Raw genomic sequence first — 19,953 nt, forward strand, 5'->3', positions numbered from 1 at the left:
CTATTGAGCTAGCAGTGTACTACTACCACGGTTCCATCCCCATCATGGAAAGATGAAAAGGAGAAGGAAAAGGGCATGTGCCCTTCTGCTTGGGGCGCCACCTGAAAGTTACAAACCTCATGGCCTCTCCGATCTCGCTTGTCAGGATAATTCACAAGACCATACCGGGTGGGATGGGAGGCAGGGAAACGTTGCTTTTATTGTGGGTGTTTATGTAACCAGCTGTAATTTGGGTTTCTGTTACTGTAGAAAAAAGAAAAGTAGATACAGGGAAATAGCTGTCTGCCATAGTAGTGACCAGAAAATGTAGCTACTGTGGTTAGTTTGGGACTGAGGAGCAAAAATAAATAAAAGCCAATATATAAAAACAGGTTGATGGGTAACTCTCAGAGCTCTGGCTATATTTAGGATTGCTATTCTTCTCTACCTTGGCACTGAGAAATTAACTTTTTCTATTTGTTTTAAAATATAACATTTTCCCATTATAAAACTAATACCTTATAATGATAGAAAACTTAAAAAAATATAGGCAAGCAAAATGAAGGCACTTGAGATGCACAGAGGTTTGCAGTTTAGGAGTCATGAGCAGAGAGGTAAGAGTTAAAATCTAAGGAAGGAACCGGCATTTGAGGAAGAGAAGCATAAGGAAGCAGTGGCTGCACTGCGGAAAAATCCATGGAGCTGGGAGGATGAGGCAGCAAAGGAACAGCAGAGAAGCTTTCTGGAATATGAATATATCAGTCGTTTTATCATGTGTAATAAAAGGCTTGAAGGTATGACTTGCTTGATAAATGCTGTAAAGCGTGACTATCCACTCATCTATTATTAGAATGCTCAGAGATCTAAGAATCCAATAAGAATAAACAAACATGTAGGACTTTGGACTTTGTCCTCTGGTGTTACTGCACACAGGGAGCCCCATTCCTGCCAAGGAGTCTGCTCTTGCTGAATTATGACCCACACAGTAAGAATCTCAACTGACATTGCCTCCAGAAATTAGCAGCTATGGTAAATAAGAGCCAGAGGTTGGTCAGTTTAAACATGTCTCACAAGTGGGAAAATTGCTCAGTTAAAATTCTCTCTAAAACAAACCACCTGTTAAATCAGTTATTTGAGGTGAAAAGAATAAGAAAGAATGAACATCCTAGTAAATGATGCTGTAATTTCCTAAAGCAGTCTCTTAATGATTACCATATATAGGTTCCCATTAACATGGTAAGAGCAGGTTGGTTGAAACCTAGTTGGTCATGATGATGACTTTGTTGACAGTGTAAATCCTCAGCATCAGGGTTGGGGTGGTGACTTATGATTGGTGTAGCTCAGACACACACTTAACATTACCTTAACACACTCTCAGAAGCAGAAGTTTCTGAAGCCAATGCCAAGCCTGGCATTTGAAGTCTACCCAAAGACTGAAAAAAGTATGATTGTCTTATTATTCTCTTTTATTACAAAATCCATTCATCCTCATTACAACAAAGAAAGAAAACACAAAAAAGAACATAAAGATCATCTTTTACATCACTTACCTAAAGAGAACCACTTGTCAGTCGTGGTGAATACCCAGCTTAATATTTATTTCTTTAATGTAAAATTAAATGTCTCACTCCTGAAGCATATACGCTATTTTATTTTCTGCAAAGATACCATCAAATGCACCTTTTTCAACTTATTTTTTTCCTTACATTTCATAAATGATTCATTTCTCATACGGATTGGGAAAAGGGAGCCAGCAAATAAGATAAGGACAATTAACAACATAGAAACTTACTTGGAGAAAAAAGGAAGAGGAAAAAATGGATTAGAAGAAAGCTGGAGTGTATTGGATTGGCATAGTGCAAAGAGGAAGTTAATCCAGGGTTCTCCTCTTAAAACCCCTCTGGACTCTGGCCATCCATCTGCTGAGTACTTTGACCCTGTGCATCTGGGACACATAGTATGCTGGGGAGATCAAAGGGGCTGTTAGAAATAGCACACAAAGGTGACTGCATATGCTGTCTCTCTTGCAGTGTAAGCTGTGGTTGGCATCTACTGTGAGTTTCCAGGCCAGCCTTCAAAAGACCACATAGCTAGGGGCTAAAACACCGGGCCTTTGAAATGAACTTCCCAGGTTGAATCCAGACTCCACTTTCCAGCTGCAGTCCTTGGGTAATTGAAATAAAGTCCCTCCAACTCAATTTCCTAGTCTGTAAAATGGAATAATAATTAGTACTCACCTTAAGGCTTGGGGTGAGGGTTAATGAGTTCAAATGCACAAAGAGTTTACTGAATACTGGCACACATCAAATCCAACAGAAAATGTAAAAAAGTAATCCGGGTTTTTTTCTGTGTTCCACACACTGACCAGGGGTGTCACAGAGCAGGAAGATCAGCAAGCAAGCAGCCCCACCACGGAGACTCCCATCAGGCTTGGCTTCAAGTTAGGCACAAGCAGTCCTCACAGCATCACAGGGACCAGTGTTGTAGCCATGTGTGTCTCCGTGGTTCTCCTGCCCAAAGCTGATTCCTTCCCTTTTAGGGCCGAATGATATTCCTTTATGTGTATATCCCATATTTTGTTTATCCATCCATCTATCAATGGATATTTGGGTTATATCCACCTTTTTGCTATTATAGATAGTACAGCTGTGAACAGATGTGAAAATATCTACTTGCACCCCTACTTTCACTTCTTCTGAGTACATATCCAGAAATGGAATGGCCAGATCACATGGTAACTCTTTTTCATGCAAACCGCCATACTATTTTCCTCATTTGACCATGCCATCGGTAATTGTGCAAATAATAGCAAGTTATACTCAAATGCTTATGATTTAACATTGTCAGCAAGATTTGATTATAACAAATTTACATGTGGATAAATAAATAGGTGAGGAGGTTCTGTTGTGTTTAACCTGAATAATCATGGTGTGAAATGTGGTACTGCTACATTTGCCTAAGAGGAGCACTCCTTCTGGTTAAAACTTGAGCAGTGTGCCCACATGTGAGGTGAGTCATTGTGTTCACTCTGTTCTCAGACTTTAGCGTAAAAGGAATTATAGTAGCTCACATGAAGTCACGCAGAGCTCCATAAAGATTTCAGCAAGGGAAGAAGGCTCAAAGGAAGGGGGAAAAGATTCCTCACACTAAGGAAATTTACGTAGAAATTCAGTACAACTTTTAAACCCTCAGCCCTTTACAGTTGTCCCTGAGGGATCATAGACTGTGTGCTACTTGCTGGCAGAAGTTTCTTAGGGACTCCCTTCTCAGGCTCACTGAAGCATGGTGGGAGTGATGAACATAAAGGATGCAAATTGGGTTCTTCTAGTTTTAAGTCTTTTATGATCATTTAGGGCTGAGCAGCTGTTGGGGAGCCACCCTCTAGTTTGCCATTAGAAGCCATTTAGAGGCCCTTTATTTTTCTGGAGTGAATTACATTGAATGGGCTCTTTGACAGTATTCAGAAACTACTGAGTGCCTGGACAGGATTATTTACTGGTGAGTAGGTTTCCCTCAGTTCTCTCTAGCTTGGTGTTCCAGAACCATGAACCTCTGAGGCACAATTTTGAACATCTGGGGTGTAATTTTTCACGTGTATAGACTTCTAGCAATAGCGTGCAAAGAAGATCTAGCTGACTGCGTGGAGTTGGGCACTGGAAGACTTGCAGGTCACCTAGCTGTCTTTGGCCTCCGCTGTTCTCAGTAGCTGGTGCTTCCAGTTTCTAAGCCCTGCTGAGGTTCTGCAGGGTGGGCTGGCTAGTTTCTCCATAGTAGCTACCCTTGAAGGTACCTAGGTTCGAGTTATTCTACTCTGAAAAATCTCTCCCATCTTTCCATTCATTTGCCATGTTCCTAAAAGTGGTACCTTGGTTCATGAACTTAATTCTTTCCATGATTCTGAATTGGATGAGAACCAAATCAAATTCGGTGGTTAGGTTCCATGTTGACCTTATGGAGAAATTTAATTAGGTTCTCGTCCAGTTTAGTTTGCAACCAGAATTGTGGAGAGAATTGAGTTTGTGAACCAAGGTACTACTGTGTCATGTTTCAGGTTTAGAGTTGACTCCTAAACCATGAGGTATGAGGCTTACAAGTTTATTTCTGATTTTCATCATTTGGTATTAACGTGTGAAAGAAAAAGGAAAAAAAATATTACTTCTCTACCATCTTGGTAATCAGAAGTTTCTTTCCCTCCTCCTCCCCATTTTGTTTTTGGGAGGAGAAATGTCTGTCATTGAGTAACAAGTAGGAAAAAGAGATGAGTTACAAGGTAAAAACAACCAGAAAGCAACTAGTAAGAAAACTGCTTTTGCTCTGTTCATAAAGCTGCAGCTGGAGCACTTTTCAGACCTCAAGCCAGGCCTGGGCTAAGCACTTTCATTATATTATCTGTAATCCTTACAATAATCCCATAAGGCAATTTTTAAAAATCTGTACTTTATCCACAAGGAGTCTGAAGCTCAGCAAGTTTAAGTAGCGAGGCTAAGGTTGCATTGCTAAATGTTAGAGCCAAAACTGTAAGACAGGTTTGCTGGATCCCAAACTAGTGATCTATCTACTACATGCACACGTAGTTTGATACCAGAGCCTATCAGATTCTCTCCAAAATGGAGTTCTTTCATTCAAAAACAAGTCCTATATATCTGGTGCATGAGAAGGCAGTTATGCAAGGGAAACCCCAAGCAGAGTTTAAGAAAATTTAGCTTTGCTTTGCAGCATGAGAGTAAATAGCACTTGACTTTTTAAGGTACTTTCTGGAGCCTTAATTCTGTAGGCAGATTTTTTAAAACTTTTTTGTAGACTCTAAACCAGTGATGGCAAACCTTTTAGAGCAAAACAAACAGCCTGCTGTGGCACCGGTGCCGTAGGTTTGCCACCACTGCTCTAAACAGTCTGATGCTGCTATTCTGTTTACTTTCTTGATTTGGTTTTTCCCTCCAAAAGTTCTCACACACCTGACTGCTGGGATTTATTTCTGGATGCACTGTTAAGAGATTTTTATATGTAGTAATTCTCAGGGATACCCAGGGGAAACATCCACAGGCTTCCTTGATTACCAGACATGGCCTTTTCTATGTAACAACCATCTGATCACCACTTCCCCTGGCCAAAAAATGAGAAAAGCATTTGCATTTAGAAAACCAAGCTACAACACATGAAGCGTATTAAGAATGACCACCGCCCCCCCCCCCAGAGTCCCCATGAGCTTTCCTCAACTTAGTTTGTTTTTCTTAAAGATAAAAACTGCACAGCACTGTTTGTAGTTAGCCTAGTTTGTAGTTAGCCTAGTTTGTAGTTAGCCTAACAAGTGCCCTGGCTTGCATGACAAGATTTCACTTTGGCTGTCTCAACTTATACATAAATTATGTTGTAAGTAATCTTTGAAATGTTGTAACATATGCAGCCAGTGTTTATTTTTGAAATATATCATTATTTATTTTAAATGGTAATTTATGATTGGTGAGTGTTTAATGTGCAAAATAATGATGTGTTCCCAGGACCTCTGGGGAAGGCAGGCTGATGCCCTGGAGTCTGAGCACTGTTTCCCTGGAGCAGAAAGCTGGAATCAGTTACACAATTAAGAAAAAACCCAAAGGAGAAGTTAATTCTTAACTGAGCAGGTATTTACATGACGCATGCCCATTCTGAAACTCAGCTCTTCTTCTGACAGGGAAGCTTTTTGAAAGCATAACAAATCACTTCATTGTCATTTAATTTCATAAGAAAGCAAATGACAAGTTGATTCCAGCTCCACTGTATGGATGGTCACAAGTCCTTAAAATGCTCAAAAGGGTCAGAGTGCCCAAGTTTTACATTTTGGATGTTGATAGATTGCAAGGGTCATATCCATTTTTTAAAATGCTTTGGAATATCTTGGAAGCTATACCTTAGCAGCAGAATTTAAATAGAAACAGACTCATAGAACCACATGTTTAAATGTGGTATTAGACTTGAGTATCAAAGACGTGTTTTTTTTCCTCTGTCCAACTTTCTCATGGGTCTATTTGGGTTTCAAATTATCTAGTGCAAGTTTGTGATAGCTAAAACTTGGAAACAGCTGAAATGCCCATCAACTGGAGACTGGATAAAGAAAATGTGGTTTTTTTATAAAATGGAGTACTACTCAGCCATAAAAAATGAGAAATTAGAGACATTTATAGCTAAGTGGATGCACATTGAGGCGATACTCTTAAGTGAAATAAATAAGACACACATGTATAAATACCGACTAGTTTCTCTGATGTGAGAAACTGAAAGTGTAAATAAGGACTAAAATGTGTAATAGGTAATGTAAAATAGGAAGAAAAGGGGCAAAGGGGAAGGAAGTGGGAGGGCTAGGGGAAAGGATAGAAGGGAATGGGATTAATATGAGAAAATGGAAAAATAGGAACAAAATCTTTGTAAATGGGGAGGAATGGAGGGGTGAAGGGAGGGCTGGGCAAGGGTGAAAAATAAGAACCAAGAGAGACTATGTAAAGGTGCAAATTTCCAATGATGAATGTCATTATATTGTATACCTAAAATGTACCAATGATTAGAATGAATAATCGTTAATGCAAAATAGGAGGAAAAGGTCCAAAGGGGTAGGGGTAGTGGGAGGGGCAGGGGAAAGGAAAAAAGGGAAAGGAAAAAATGCTGAGAAATGGAAAAAATGGAACTAAAGTCTTTGTAAATAGGGAAGGGTGGAGGGCGTGAAGGGAGGGCTAGGAATGGGGAAAAAATAAGAACCAAGATGCATTATGTAAAGGTACAATTCCCAGTGAGAAATGTAATTGTGTTGCATACCTACAATGTACCAATAAAATGAAATTATTACAAGAAAAAAAAAACCAAATTATCTAGCGCACTGCTCTTCCTCTTACAGTTTTCTGTAGTACATTCTCAAGTAACGCAGTAGGTAATAACCATAAAAACTTAATGGGCCACTTTTCCTTTTGTTAGCATGGACTTTTTTAAACCTTGGAAAACTAGACCAAGTTTAAGTTCCATGTAATGTAAAAGTAGGTCTGTGTCTGTTCCAACATCATCATCGTCGTCATAAATTTATATCCTCATAGGCCTCCCTTGTGAAGGAGCATGTGAGATTATATTTTAGGTGAAGATGTTGGGAAGTTATTTCTACTAAGAAAACTCTGGACCTTGTCACATGTCATCCATATCAGTAAATTGCAGGATTAATACATTGATCTATATTGGGAGAATAAGTATAGGCAGGAAATGGGGGATGGATGGAGAACCTTAGCTAATTCACCTGAATGTGTTTTGAGAGCATCCCAAATGCCACTGTTTTTTGTAGTGAAAATCCACTTCTATGTTTTTGAAATAAGATATTTACTACCGTTGGGCTGCATATAAAAACTGCTGCTAGCGGTAAAACAAAATGGTATTTCTATATCTAACTCGGCTTCAGAATTCTCTTACAAATGTGACTTTTATGAAATGTGTGACTTTTTAGTACATTTTATGTAACATTTATAAATTAAGAATTTAATAACATGTTTTTTTCATGTTTTAGGAAGAGATTGCTTAAGTTTCTTCTATGAATGATAACTCATATAGCAGACAAGCCACACAAATTCATTTGGCCGATAATATAGTTAGATTATCCCAATTTGCAACAGTAGAAAATAATCTTATTATTTTTTACGCATTTTATTTAAAATGTGATGGAAAAAATTAAGTCAACCATATGAAATATCTTTTTTAGACAGAAGGCCATATTTAACCTGGTTGAGAGTTCTAATTGTTTTTGTTGTTGTTGGTTTGTGCGCTACTGGGGATGGAACCCCAACCCTTTTTATTTATTTTGAGATGGGGTCTCTCTAAATTGCCCAAGCTGGTCTCAGACTTGTGATCCTCCTGCTTCAGCTTCCAGAGTAGCTGGGATTACAGGCATATGTCACTGTATCCAGTGGTTGTGACCATTTGATGAAGGTAGGGACTTACTGTAGGACTCAGATAGTGTGTAATTTCCCAGATCAAGAGTTTGTGGACCTTTCAGCATTGCACTGCACAAATGGCATGTCCACACAGGTGGCTTGATAGGCTGCATGTACTGTGCAGTCCCCGGCTGGCTGACTGTGTTTAACTTATCCACTTAGGAAAGGTGTCCAAATTCAAATAAGAATGATGTTGTATGAGTTCAATCCCGAGCACCAAAAAAAAAAAAAAGAGAGAGAGAGAGAGAGAGAGAGATATTGTAATAAGAATCTAATTTCTTTATAAAAGAAAAGGTTTTTTTTAATGGTAGTATGGCTATTATAGTCAACCTGAAGTATCTTGAAATGTATTCCCTAGAGCTGCAGATTCACTGAAGCTGGCTTAATTCTCTGCCTTTGATGCATGCTGTTGGAAGTGGTAAAGGGAAGCTCATGTGGATTTATCTGCAAAAGAAGGGAAGGGAAATTAATAGAAGCAGAATACATGGAGAGACAGAGGGAATGTTTGTTCCAGTGAGAAAGGTCCATATTGTGCAATTTAACATAAAATGTAGGAACATATAAGTCTATTTACCCCTCTGCTGTTTTTACCTATAGACATCATTTTTTGAATCTATGTGCATTGCAAACCTTCCAAGACAATGTTAAAATGTTTTCTCTACAAAAAGTAAGAAAAAAGTCTTTTATATACATCTAGATATTTACCATTTATGATGCACTTCATTTAAGTTTCCTTCTGATATAATTTCCCTTTAGCAAGCCCTGTAGTACAGGTCTGCTGGTGATCACTTCTCAGTTTTCATTTACTTGAAGTGTCTTTATTTCCACCTTCATTTTGGAGATGGAATACTGGGTTCATGTTAGACTCTGAGTTCACAGGGGTTTTTTTCCTCAGCCCTTAAAAGATGTCACACCCTGTCTCTTGGTTACCAATAGTATTTTTTAATGAGAAGGTCATGATCATTAAAATTATATTTTCCCTGTATATAATAATTTTTCTCTGCCTTCAAGAGTTTTAGGTTCCAGCACTATGACTGTGATATATCTAGGCATTTTGCATGTGTGTATTTAACCTATTTGGCATTTGCTAGACTTCTTAATCTGCAAAATCTGTTTCTTTCACTAAATTCATGAAATTTTCAGCTATTGGTTTTTCAAATATAATTTTCTACTCTATTCACTCCTTCCTCTCCTTTTGGAATTCCAAATATCCATAGAAATAGACTTCTGGTGCTGGCCCCACAAGCCTGTGAGTCTTCGTTCTTTGCTGTTGGTTTTGTAGTACGGAGGGTTGAATCCAGGGTCTTTGTACTGAGCTATATCCCTGGTCCTTTTTAGTTTTTATTTTGAGACAGGATCTAAGTCACTAAGTTACCAGGCTGGGCTCAAATTTGTGATCCTCCTGGCTCAACCCTTCAGAGTGCTGGGATTACATATGTGTGCTACCATGCCTGGATCTACATTTGTTTCTAAATTCATTTAAAATTTTTTAAATCTCTATCCTTCAGATTGGATAATGTACATTCAAATTCACTAATACTTTATTATCTTTCCATTCTTTTGTTAAACATATTCTGCAGATTAAAAAAAATTTTCAGATGTATTTTACGATTTCCATGTTGTTCTTTTAATAGTTCCTTTGTTGAGATTCCTTGCATTTGTATTCATTACAAGTATATTTTCTGTGATGTCATTGAACATACCAGTAAAGTAGCTACTTTAAAGTCTGATCATTCCAACATATGGGTTTTCTGGGAGTGCGGTCTTCGCTCTAAACTGAGTATTTCTCTGCCAGCCAGTTCTGTTGGTTAGAGCCTGGTGGATACAACCACAAAAGTATGTGTTATATTCTGGAGACCCTGGATCTTGTTGTATTTTTTCAGAGTGTATATATAATTTTCTTCTAGTAGGCAATTTTCTTAGGTAGACTAAAAGTAAAAAGTAAAAGCCCTTGCTGGTGATAGGTGACAGCTCAAATCCTTATCCAGTTTTTTTATAGTTATGTATCTAATTATAAATATCTTGACATCCACAGGTAATCAATTTACTTTGTAGGATTCAAAGGATTGATTTGATATATTGTGTAACAGATCCTGGTATGGGAAGATGTGGTCATCTGATTTTGGTAGTATTTTTCCCTGTAATCTCAAATTGCCTTTAAAATATCCCACCGTACTTTATGCCTCTTCCCGAGAGCAGGTTATTTCATTCAAAACCAATCACTGAAAATAATTTTATATTTAATCTACCATTGCATTTAAAATGCCTTTTTGTTTGTGTTTTAGGAAAAAGTGCTGCAAAGGGTATAAGTTTGTTCTTGGACAATGCATTCCAGAAGGTATGTAATATAGAAGATAATCTTATCCCACTCCATTCATGATTAATCACTAGAAGTCTATAAAGTTTAGATGCACCCAGAATGTATGTGCATTATTTATGTTTGATTGTGTGTTTGTGTATAATTCTCTATGGCTTTAAATTCATGTATGCTTATTTGGTTATATGATATATTCTCTGTCTAAATCATTATGTACTGAACTCACACACATTGAGCCATTCTTATATTTCAGGTTTTATACTTAATAGGAAATAATCCCCTAATTAGCATTTTGTACACCAATTATAACACAGCCCTCCTCCCTGACCCCTCTACCTGTTTTCCACGTGCTGAACTTGAAGCCCTTTACATGACCATCGCAAACACTTGAGTACTCAGTTCACATGTAAAGACAGAGATGTAAAGAGATGTTCACATGTAAAGACTCAGCCCCTCTAGGTGCATGCTTGAGTGAGGTGCCTCATATGGAATCAGATAGATTTGGATCTAACCATGCTTCCACATTGTCTTAGTTGCTTTTCTCATTGCTGAGATAAAATATCCAGCACCTAAAGTTGAAGGAGGAAAGGTTTGTTTAGCTCACAGTTTCTAGAGGTTTCAGTCCATAGTTATCTGAGTCCAATGCAGGGTGGCTCGGCACAGGGGCATCACAGAGGAGAAACAGTTCATGGCAAGCAGAAGGCAGCAAGCAAAGCAGCAGCAGCAATGGAAGCGGTTTTTTTCTGTCCCTTTATATTCCATCCAGGCTACTCATCTTTTGAGTGGTGCCATCCACACCCAGGGTCAGGCACCCTTAATCCCAGCTTCATATTCTTAATCCTGGTATCACTTACCCTAATGCATCCACCTTCAAAACTCACCACCTATGACCGCATAAAGATTTATGGGGACATCTAGATACAGGCCATACACACATGATACCCTATATGCCCTTGGGCAACTTACTTTCTAACCCTTAGTTTTTACAGGCAGGTATTGTTACTCAAGTCATGTGTGATTATAAGAAGCTCTTAATATTCAAATAAATACATGAAACAGGCTGGTCCCTATTCAGTGCTTGATATATGTTGGTTACTGTGACTGCTGTTGTTATTAATAACTGTAATATGTGCTATAAAGGAACAGTGGTCAGAGTCATCCTCAGAAAGGAGGGGAGAATTAAATCAGGTTACCAAGGAAGTCTCCCCAGGACTTAAGACAAGCAGAGTGCTGCCAAGGATGCCAGGGACAACGGGACACAGAAAGCACTGGGGACTGTTTGAAGAGCCTGGTATTGGTTGGCTCAGGCTGGGTGGGGATGGGTGTGGGGTGTGTGAATAGCTTTCTTCACTGTTGTCCAGGAAGCCAAGTCTCTAGGCTACAAGGAGCTCAGCCAAGCCAGTTCTGTCACATCATTTCGTGGTGCGCACCTTCTGTATCATTTAGAAATGGATGAATCCCTCCTGTTTATTGCTTTCTTCCTTTGAAGAATTGAAAATTCCATTAAACCACAACTGTGATGTTTGAGGACACTGCCATGGGAGGGTTAGCTAGGAAATTATCCCATATATGATGGCTGGTACAGCCCTGGGTCTCTCTAAGATGAATATCTCTCTGCCAGCCGGTTTTGTTGATTAGAGCCTGGTGAATACAACCACAAAACTCACACAAATTGCATTCCTTTATAAGCCAGCTCTTCTCAGTCACCAGCTGTGTCCTTTATATTGTAGTTTGGCAGAGACCAAGGAAAAGTAAGTTTAGGCCAATCAGTTTAAGATCCTAACCAAATACCATGTCCAACCTAATTAAAAACACATTATATAGATATCACATACTCAGAATTTCTGTCAATGTAAGATATTGTGGTTTCAAATCTCCAGATGTAAAATTAGCCTCTCTAACCTTAAAGTGAGACCACAGGACCTATGATTAATCTAACCAAGAACTGAATATTTCTAGGAAAAGTACACCCAAATGTAGGACATTGCTTTGCATAACTAACTCTTTGCTCTGTTGCTTTTCAAAAGAATACTTTCTAAAGATGATTTTCTTTTACCTGTGGGAATAAAATCAGTGTTTATTTATTTGTTCCTTATACTAAAGATATCTTTAGTCATAAAGGTTTCTGTCACCAAGAATACAAAGCACAAATGCAAGATTTTAGAAAAGATTGTATGTTAGGGTGCTTGAGAGACATAGAGGCAATAAGATAGTGTAGAGAAATACACCTCACACACAAATTTTTAGATTTATTTTAGGAGATTGGCTTATGGGATTGTAGAAGTTCAAATCCAAGATCTTCAGATAAGCTGGTAGTCTGGAGACACAGAATAGTTGATGCTGCTGTTCAAGTCCAAAGGCAGTCTCCTGACAGAATTCCCTCTTCATCAAAGGAAGTCAGTCTTTTCTCTTTTACGCTTTCAGCTCATGGGGTGAGGCCTCATTTAGGGAGCACAATCTGCTTTACCAAATATCTACTGATTTAAATGTTAATCTCATTTGAAAAATACCTACACAGCCAGGTATGACACATGCCTATAATCCCAGCATTCTAGGAAGCTGAGGCAGAAGGATCTCAAGCTCAAGAAAAACCTGGGCAATTTAGTGACTTAACAAGACCTTGTCTCAAAATTTTAAAAATGGACTGGGAATGTAGCTCAGTGTGAAAACACTGAGTTCAATTCCTGGTACCACAATCAGTCTGTCAATCAAGTCAGTCCCACACAGAAACATCTAGTAATCTGTATATTGGCCAAATATCTGGGAACTTTGACCTAGCCAAGTTGATGCATAAAATGAACATCACAGATCTACCCTTTGTCAACTTGGCATCTGTACATATCTTAAGCCTTACTTGATCTCAAGTAAAGACCATAACAAGGTCATAATCCCCCCCGCATGATGGAAATGCCCCATGTAAAAATGCACTAACCCTTTCCCTAGAAGACGATGCAACATGATGTTTGTTTTTGTCCTTGATATGTTATAATTTAACTACTGTGTTAAAATTGACAGTATTTATATAAAGTTAATACATCTTATGATGTAAGGGGAAAACAAGGATATTTACATATGTGCAAACATTCATAAAAAATAAATATTCATGACAAAGTTCTTTTTTTCTGCAACTGGTCATATAGTCATTGCTGCTATTTATAACTACCTTCTTCCACTAACCAGCCCTATTCCCTTTCCCCTCAGCAAGTACCTCACCTGGTCGTAGCTCTTTTCTTGGTCAGGTAACCCAAACCTTCCTTCCCACAGTGTCTAAGACTTTAGTCCTGCCTGAGTGGAGATTTTATTATAGTTTTCTACTGACTTTAGTTTCGGAACATAGTAACACAAAGACTCCCTCCAGTGTTCCTTGTATTCCAGACACACTTGTCCTTACCTCTATCGTGGAGTAACAGTAGTTTCCCCTTGTTAGATACAATCACCCCACCACAGCGACTGCCTTTTTGCCAGGTGATGCAGATGCATGAGGAGCCCAGTGGCCAGATCACTGTTCAGTGAATTATTATTCACTCTCCTGGTAGCAGTGTTCCTCCTTTTCCAACTATGTGTAAAGTTACGGGAACCAAAAGCAAACATTTTGCTAGTGGATCAGTAGGGGCAGTTGTGAGCGGTGCCACTCCCATTTTTACCCCATGATTCCTGGTCCTGTGAATCCTGATTATGGGAGAAATTGCACAACATATTGAACACTGATACACAGCATGTACATCTTTCTGGTGAACCTTGCCCCAGACTCATAAAATTACCATCATAGATTGCAGAAAGACACTAGAGTTTCTAAACAGATAGGCACTGATGATTGAGAATTGAAATTTTTAGAAGTGTTGCTTCCTCATATTTGTTACTCTAAGTAACAGATGGGTAGTGAACTACAGCCTGTGAGTCACATCTGTCCCACCACATGGATTCTGAAAATGAAGTTGTATTGCAACACAGCCATGCTTACTCATTGTCTGTGGCTGCTTTTGGATGACAACAGTAGAGTTTAGTAATTGCAACAGAGGCCTACAAAGCTAAGATATGATCTGCCTCCTTTCCAGAAAAAGTTTTCCCACCCCTGCTGTAAATGATCTCTTGATTGGCCAGGTGATAGGATAATCTGATTTATTCTAGCCCCACAGTAATGAATTGAACATAAATCATGGGGAGGCCAGGGTGCTGGTTACTCCAGGGGACATAGTCCCTTCCAGGTAGCCAAATAATCTTAAGAACTAGCAGGAACACAACAGAAAAGTAAGAGACTTAGCAAGACCCTGTCTCAAAATTTTAAATTCAAAAAATTTAAATTTGAAGTTGTGTGTACATAATTTCATCTTTGTAAAAGCACCATGAAGTAGGTATTACTGTTGTCAGTATTTTAGGAAATAGGGGCTTAAAGAACCCCAGATAGCAGCAAATTGAGAGGGTAGGCATTCCATAAATGAGGGGATGAAGTCCTGTGAGTGTGGAGAGGACCAAGCAGACATTACTGGGGAGATCGAGGAAGCCTTCCAGTGGGGTGGGGGACATTTACAGTGGTACTTGAAAACTAGGTAGGATACCAGTAATTATGAAGTGTGAGAGCACAGGTAGAAGTGTTAATTGGACATTACTAGAGGTGAAAATAATAGACAAAAGCATAGAAGTAAGAAAAGATGGTTCTGATCAAGGATGAAGAAGAGAGTTTGGGTTTCTGGAGTCAAAGGACCTCATAGAAGAGTTTTACGGGTAGAAAAATCTCAAGGAATATAATGCCAGACCTCAAATGCAAGAATGGACCATTGAGGTAGGTGTTGATTAGTATATGTTCAGTAGCCCTTATATAAAGTGCTTGGGACCTGACATGTTATGCTGTTTGGGGATTTGGGAATATTTGTGTAGAGTTTACTAGTTAAGCATCCCTAATCCGAAAATCTGAAATGCTCAAAGAGTTTTGGATTTCAGATTTTCAGATTAGGTATGTTCAACCTATATAGAGCTTAGAATTTTTGGAGCAAGAGGTGACATACACAGCACTATGCATTAGGGAGGGTAGTCAGAAAGTGTAATGTTGAATGCATTTAAAGGTGCAATATCTTGGGATGAGAATCCTATGTAGGTGGGAATGTCTGAAGATCTGCATTAGAATGCTGGCAGAAGAAATAGGACACAAAGCATAAAAAATAGATACATTTAAAAGATAAAAGCTATGTGGACAGAAAGTTGATAGCACCTTAGAAAAACAGCATAAAAAATGGAGGGCTGAATAAATCCATTAACTTTACTTCCTCCAGAAACCCTTCAAAATGGAAAAAAATCAAAAAATAAAAGAATAATACCACAAAGTCAAGAAGAAAGGAAGACCTTGGAAGCTGGAAAACAGATCAGGAAGTGGTAAATACTTAGCAGAATGGGAAGGGTAAGCTGTTGGCCAATACAAGGGAGAACTAAGAAGCTGCTGAGTTTATACCAAATCAAAAAATAAAACAAAACAAAAACAGAAATGGGGGTGAAAATGGTATCAAAACAGAAGGATTGACCAATAGTCTAAGAAGAGGTTATACTCTCAGGTCTTGTCCTGTATAGAGCATAGGCAGAATATTGCCCGTCCACAACCAGGCAGAAGATACAAGACTCTGAGGGGTACACCAGGGGATCTCGAGATTCAGGGAGGACAGTCAGAGTTGAAAGTAAGGGTCTAACACTGAAAATGGAGACACTCGGTAAATGCTTACACACTGAATGTCCAAACACTAAGCCTTTTTCCCTTCCCTTGAGTTCCAGATGACTTACTTTCTCAGGCAACGATTTGGACATGTCTCTGGACACACTAGATAACCCAAGAACAAGGTCTTAACTGACATTGGAACATACCAGCCAGATCAGTTACAGTAAAACTAAATTCAAAGAGCTTATGAATGGACTACATACATTAGAGACATCATACATTATAGGAAGGCCGTGCATCCCTTACATCAGCACATAGTAGGCTGGTAACTGGCAAGAAGAAATATGGTTGCCAAAGTCTCATGTCATAAAGTAACTCAGGGAGCTAGGTTGGACGAATTTGAAGCTGATAGACAAAGTTCAGTAACTGACACCCCCAAAATACATAAGATAGTACTCTTAACTCCAGGGAAGTTCAAAAGTTCTCTTAAGAAAGGATAAGTAATTAGACTATACTTCTACACTCAGTAAATAATAGCTTTTATGTTGTCATTGTAATACAAATGCTAAAGATTTATTGAACTAAAATTTTAACAAAATTATTGGCCAGATGGAGGGAATAGAAAGTGTGGTGTGCTTAGAGGGTTGAGGATGGAAAACAGTGAAAAAGCTAAAGTGCATCTCTTCCCCATAGCTGGAAACCAATAAGAAGTGTTTAAAATAACAGAAAAGCAATGCAAGCTGACTATTTAGAGATGTGGAGGTGAAAGTGAAAGCAATCAGCTAAAAGAGTTAGAAAAGGAGGCCCAGGGAAGCAGGGATGGCAGGGGAGACTGGGAACCACAGCTTCTGGAAGCAAGGCTTGTTGGGCACTATAGTCAACACAGATACTTAGCCTCTCTGCCTTTTCCCTCTTTTCCCTGGCTGCTCCTCAGTGATGGTGATCAAAGAACAAGGCAGCTCTTTGCCGGCCATGCTGAGCCCTTGCTCTTGAGCAAAAGGAGCACAGAATTTGGTTGCCTAGAGCTGATTCTTAGTTAAGGATAACATATTTAACTAGAGATAGTTTGTGAGGTTGATCCATAGAGGCAAAGCAGGCCTGAAATCATGCTTATGGGAAGGACTAGTTAGCCAGGGCAGTTTTCCAGGTCATCGTGAGAATGGCATGAGCCTGTCATAGCAACCTTGTCTGTATCAGTGCCTGACAGCCCACCTGTTTAACCTTCATATGCTGCACAGCAGAGTCAGGCTCCCTCTGTGGCCAAGGAGATTTTATCTGTCAGCATCTGGGGAGATAATCCAGTGATTAATGAGTTGCTGAGTCTGGTCTGGGAGCAAATGCTCAGCCTGAGCTATTGACTTAGAGCCAAAGTCCCTTCAGAGGCTCATTAAATATTAGTTCATGGGAACTGAGAAGATCAGATGCCCTAATTCTTTACAAATAATAAAGCACCCACCCCAATTTGTACAATCTTTGGGCTAGCATGAGAGCTCTAGCCATTTTAATTTGCTCAACCCCTTCTCAGCATTCCTGATCAACCCTGTGTGTGCAAACCTACAGTACTACTCAAAGGAACACCATCTGTCTGCTGACTCTCACCTTGCTATTTCAAAGCCTCCCTCCTACTTCTCTGAGCCTACCTGACTTCTAACCCTTGCCCTTACATTTTGACACCAATGCTAATCATCAGGGATGACCTTTCTTCTGCTGGCAGGAAATGTATATCATATGGTGAAAAAGACAAAACAGGCCCCCTTGGAATACTGCAGAGCCTGGCAGGCTAAATCACCTTTGTTCTCTGGATAGTGACAAAGCCCAAAGGACAGAACGATGAGGTGACCTAAGGAACAAAAGCACTAGTGGTGTTTGCTTTTAGCCACCCAGACACTGTACATCAAGTTACCATTATAGTACTTACAGAAGCTGCCACAGGGCTTGAAAAAGTTAATGCTCTCGTGACTGGAGCTGTTCACACTTCATATTGACCTTGAGCAGGGTACAGCTCAGAAAGTCTCTTCTAGGCCAGGGCTGAGTTAACCAACTCGTCTTCTGGTTGATGTGCGTTCACACTTTTCTTTTTCAGATTATGATGTTTGTGCCGAGGCTCCCTGTGAACAGCAGTGCACAGATAACTTTGGCCGAGTGCTGTGTACTTGTTACCCAGGATACCGATATGACCGGGAAAGACACCGGAAGCGGGAGAAGCCATACTGCCTGGGTGTGTAGGCAATGCATGTTATTTTTCAACTCCTGAGGACAAGCTTTGTTCAGATAGCTCTGTCCTTTGTTGGACTTTCTCCATGGGCAGGAGTAGCTCAGAAGAGGGCCTCTCTTCTTTGATTCCTCCCTTTGCATCCTCACATTTATTACATGGAATTGTGTTTGGGCTTATCTTAGGAACAGATTACTCGCTGCCTTTCATCCATAGTTACCAAACTACCTCCAAGGAATTCATTAGGGAGCTGGTACCAGCTAAAGCCTAACTGGAAGTGAGATACAACAGCTGGAAAAGGGGAATGTTGCCAAATGTAAACCAGAATAGTGTAAAACAGAATATAAGTGGTCAGAAATGCAAAAACACAGAAAAAAAGGAGACTAAGCATTCTCAGAACATGACTGGGAAAACGGAAGGGTCCCTGTGTTACAGGCAGGTTGGAAGCAATTCAGAGGCAACTGAAGCCAGCCACCTGGGCTGCAGCTGAGCAAACAGCCCAGCCACCATCAGTGGCCATCAGCTTGTCCCCTTTACCCTCAGTGCCTGGACTTTCCCACTGTGCACTTGTTGAGTTTCTCAGGCAGGTTTAGGGTTTGTCCCCAGCAATAATGTTTCAGTCTGGTCAAGCTGTGGCTAACCTTTATCAGAAGCAAGTTGAGTCCTTGCTTCAACAAAAAAAAGTTTAAAAATTCTAGCCTCCTTCCAGACCTCACTAGCTCTGAAGGTGGGCCTGGGAATGTGCATTTTCACAAATGTCTAATGATTCATGTGCTCTATGAGTTCTGCTGGACAATGAACTGAGATGGAGCCATGTGAGAAATAAACTAGTTGCAATGAGCAGACTTTCTGCTCTGCCCCAGGAGGGGCTCAGGGAAAGCCATTTAATAGAAAATCTAACCATAAGTCCCCTGGTTGCCCCCAGCAGCATCTGAGAATGGCACCTCACACTGACAAAGAATGGAATTGAGACTGTCACATGATGGAAACAGGATCTCCAGCTCCTCCTACAGAGAGCATGGGCTCAGTTTGAGGCACAGGGGCTCTTGGCTGAATTTATGGTAGCTTAGCAGGCTGTACTCTTTTCATTTGGAGGTTTGAGGAGAAGCGGAACTTGCATTCTGTTAAGAAAAATGTCCCCTCTCTCTGGCAGCTTCACGATACAGTTTAGGTCAGGGACACCTGGAGACAGCCTGAGGGAGTACAGGAAGATCGAGCCAGGGGATCTCCAGGCTGTGGTGGTATAGTATGGACTGCCAGGGGAACACCCAAATGACCGTACTCTTCTTGGCATACTTGCGGCCTGCTAGAGCTGAGTCCTTGGCAGGTTGTTCAGGGAGCAGCTGGAAAGGATTTGGCATCAGAAGGTTCAGGGCTCGGCTCAGTCTGCCCACCACATGTACACAGTTTGGGGCTGTGTATCCTGGTCCCTATTCACTGCAACTCAGCATTTTCAGGCAGTGAACAGGAAATGAACTCCGGCCTCGCTTTTGCCACGGTGGGAAACATTTTTGTTTTCACCCCATGTAGCAGGGGAGCAAGTCTGTGATGTTCACAGTTAATATGGACTTTCCTGGTGACTTGTTTCATGATCCTATGGCTCATTTCCACAGCCCATGAGGGGTCTGTCTAGGTCATGATGAGGCAGATTTCCTGGAGAAACCTCTCTCCCTTAGGTCCATCATGACTATTTTTCTTTTATTAGAAGCAGCTTTTCCCAGGTACTGTTGTATCTCTTCACTAGGCGGGAGCCATTCCTAAGTGACCTTTGAGTCAGCATCATGGTGTTTGGAACCTACACCATAAGGGGAACTTAAGCCTCAGCACACTAGGTTACTTACTTGCAAGAAGTCAGATTTAAGGT

At 40.1% G+C, this 19,953-nt stretch overlaps 1 protein-coding gene and 1 long non-coding RNA gene across 5 annotated transcripts in view; one reads left to right on the forward strand and one right to left on the reverse strand.

The window, feature by feature from the left end:
* The window catches only part of Ccbe1 (collagen and calcium binding EGF domains 1), a 268,355-nt gene that overhangs the window by 218,476 nt on the left and 29,926 nt on the right, over positions 1 to 19,953 (forward strand). For all 3 annotated transcript variants that reach the window (XR_015443286.1, XM_021239199.2, XM_021239200.2), the window contains exons 3-4: positions 10,205 to 10,257; positions 17,961 to 18,095. Coding sequence is in view for 2 of the 3 variants with exons in the window: in XM_021239199.2 (XP_021094858.1) it covers positions 10,205 to 10,257; positions 17,961 to 18,095 (188 nt within the window). In the remaining variant the exon portion in view is untranslated. The remainder of the gene's footprint in view (positions 1 to 10,204; positions 10,258 to 17,960; positions 18,096 to 19,953) is intronic.
* LOC106010567 (uncharacterized) lies at positions 537 to 17,978 on the reverse strand. Of its 2 annotated transcripts, XR_001184322.3 has the most exons (7): positions 17,796 to 17,978; positions 17,090 to 17,162; positions 13,628 to 13,905; positions 10,573 to 10,805; positions 9,623 to 9,734; positions 8,250 to 8,363; positions 537 to 8,076 (listed from the first exon to the last, which is right to left on the reverse strand). It is a non-coding gene; the product is annotated as an uncharacterized LOC106010567 (long non-coding RNA). The 2 variants fall into 2 exon arrangements; XR_015443292.1 differs by having other exon boundaries at positions 10,573 to 13,905.

The sequence above is a fragment of the Heterocephalus glaber genome, unplaced genomic scaffold (genome assembly GCF_053883595.1).
Source record: "Heterocephalus glaber isolate CG9 unplaced genomic scaffold, H.glaber_assembly_v1.0 deba00000331, whole genome shotgun sequence".
NCBI classification, from domain to species: Eukaryota; Metazoa; Chordata; class Mammalia; order Rodentia; family Bathyergidae; genus Heterocephalus; species Heterocephalus glaber.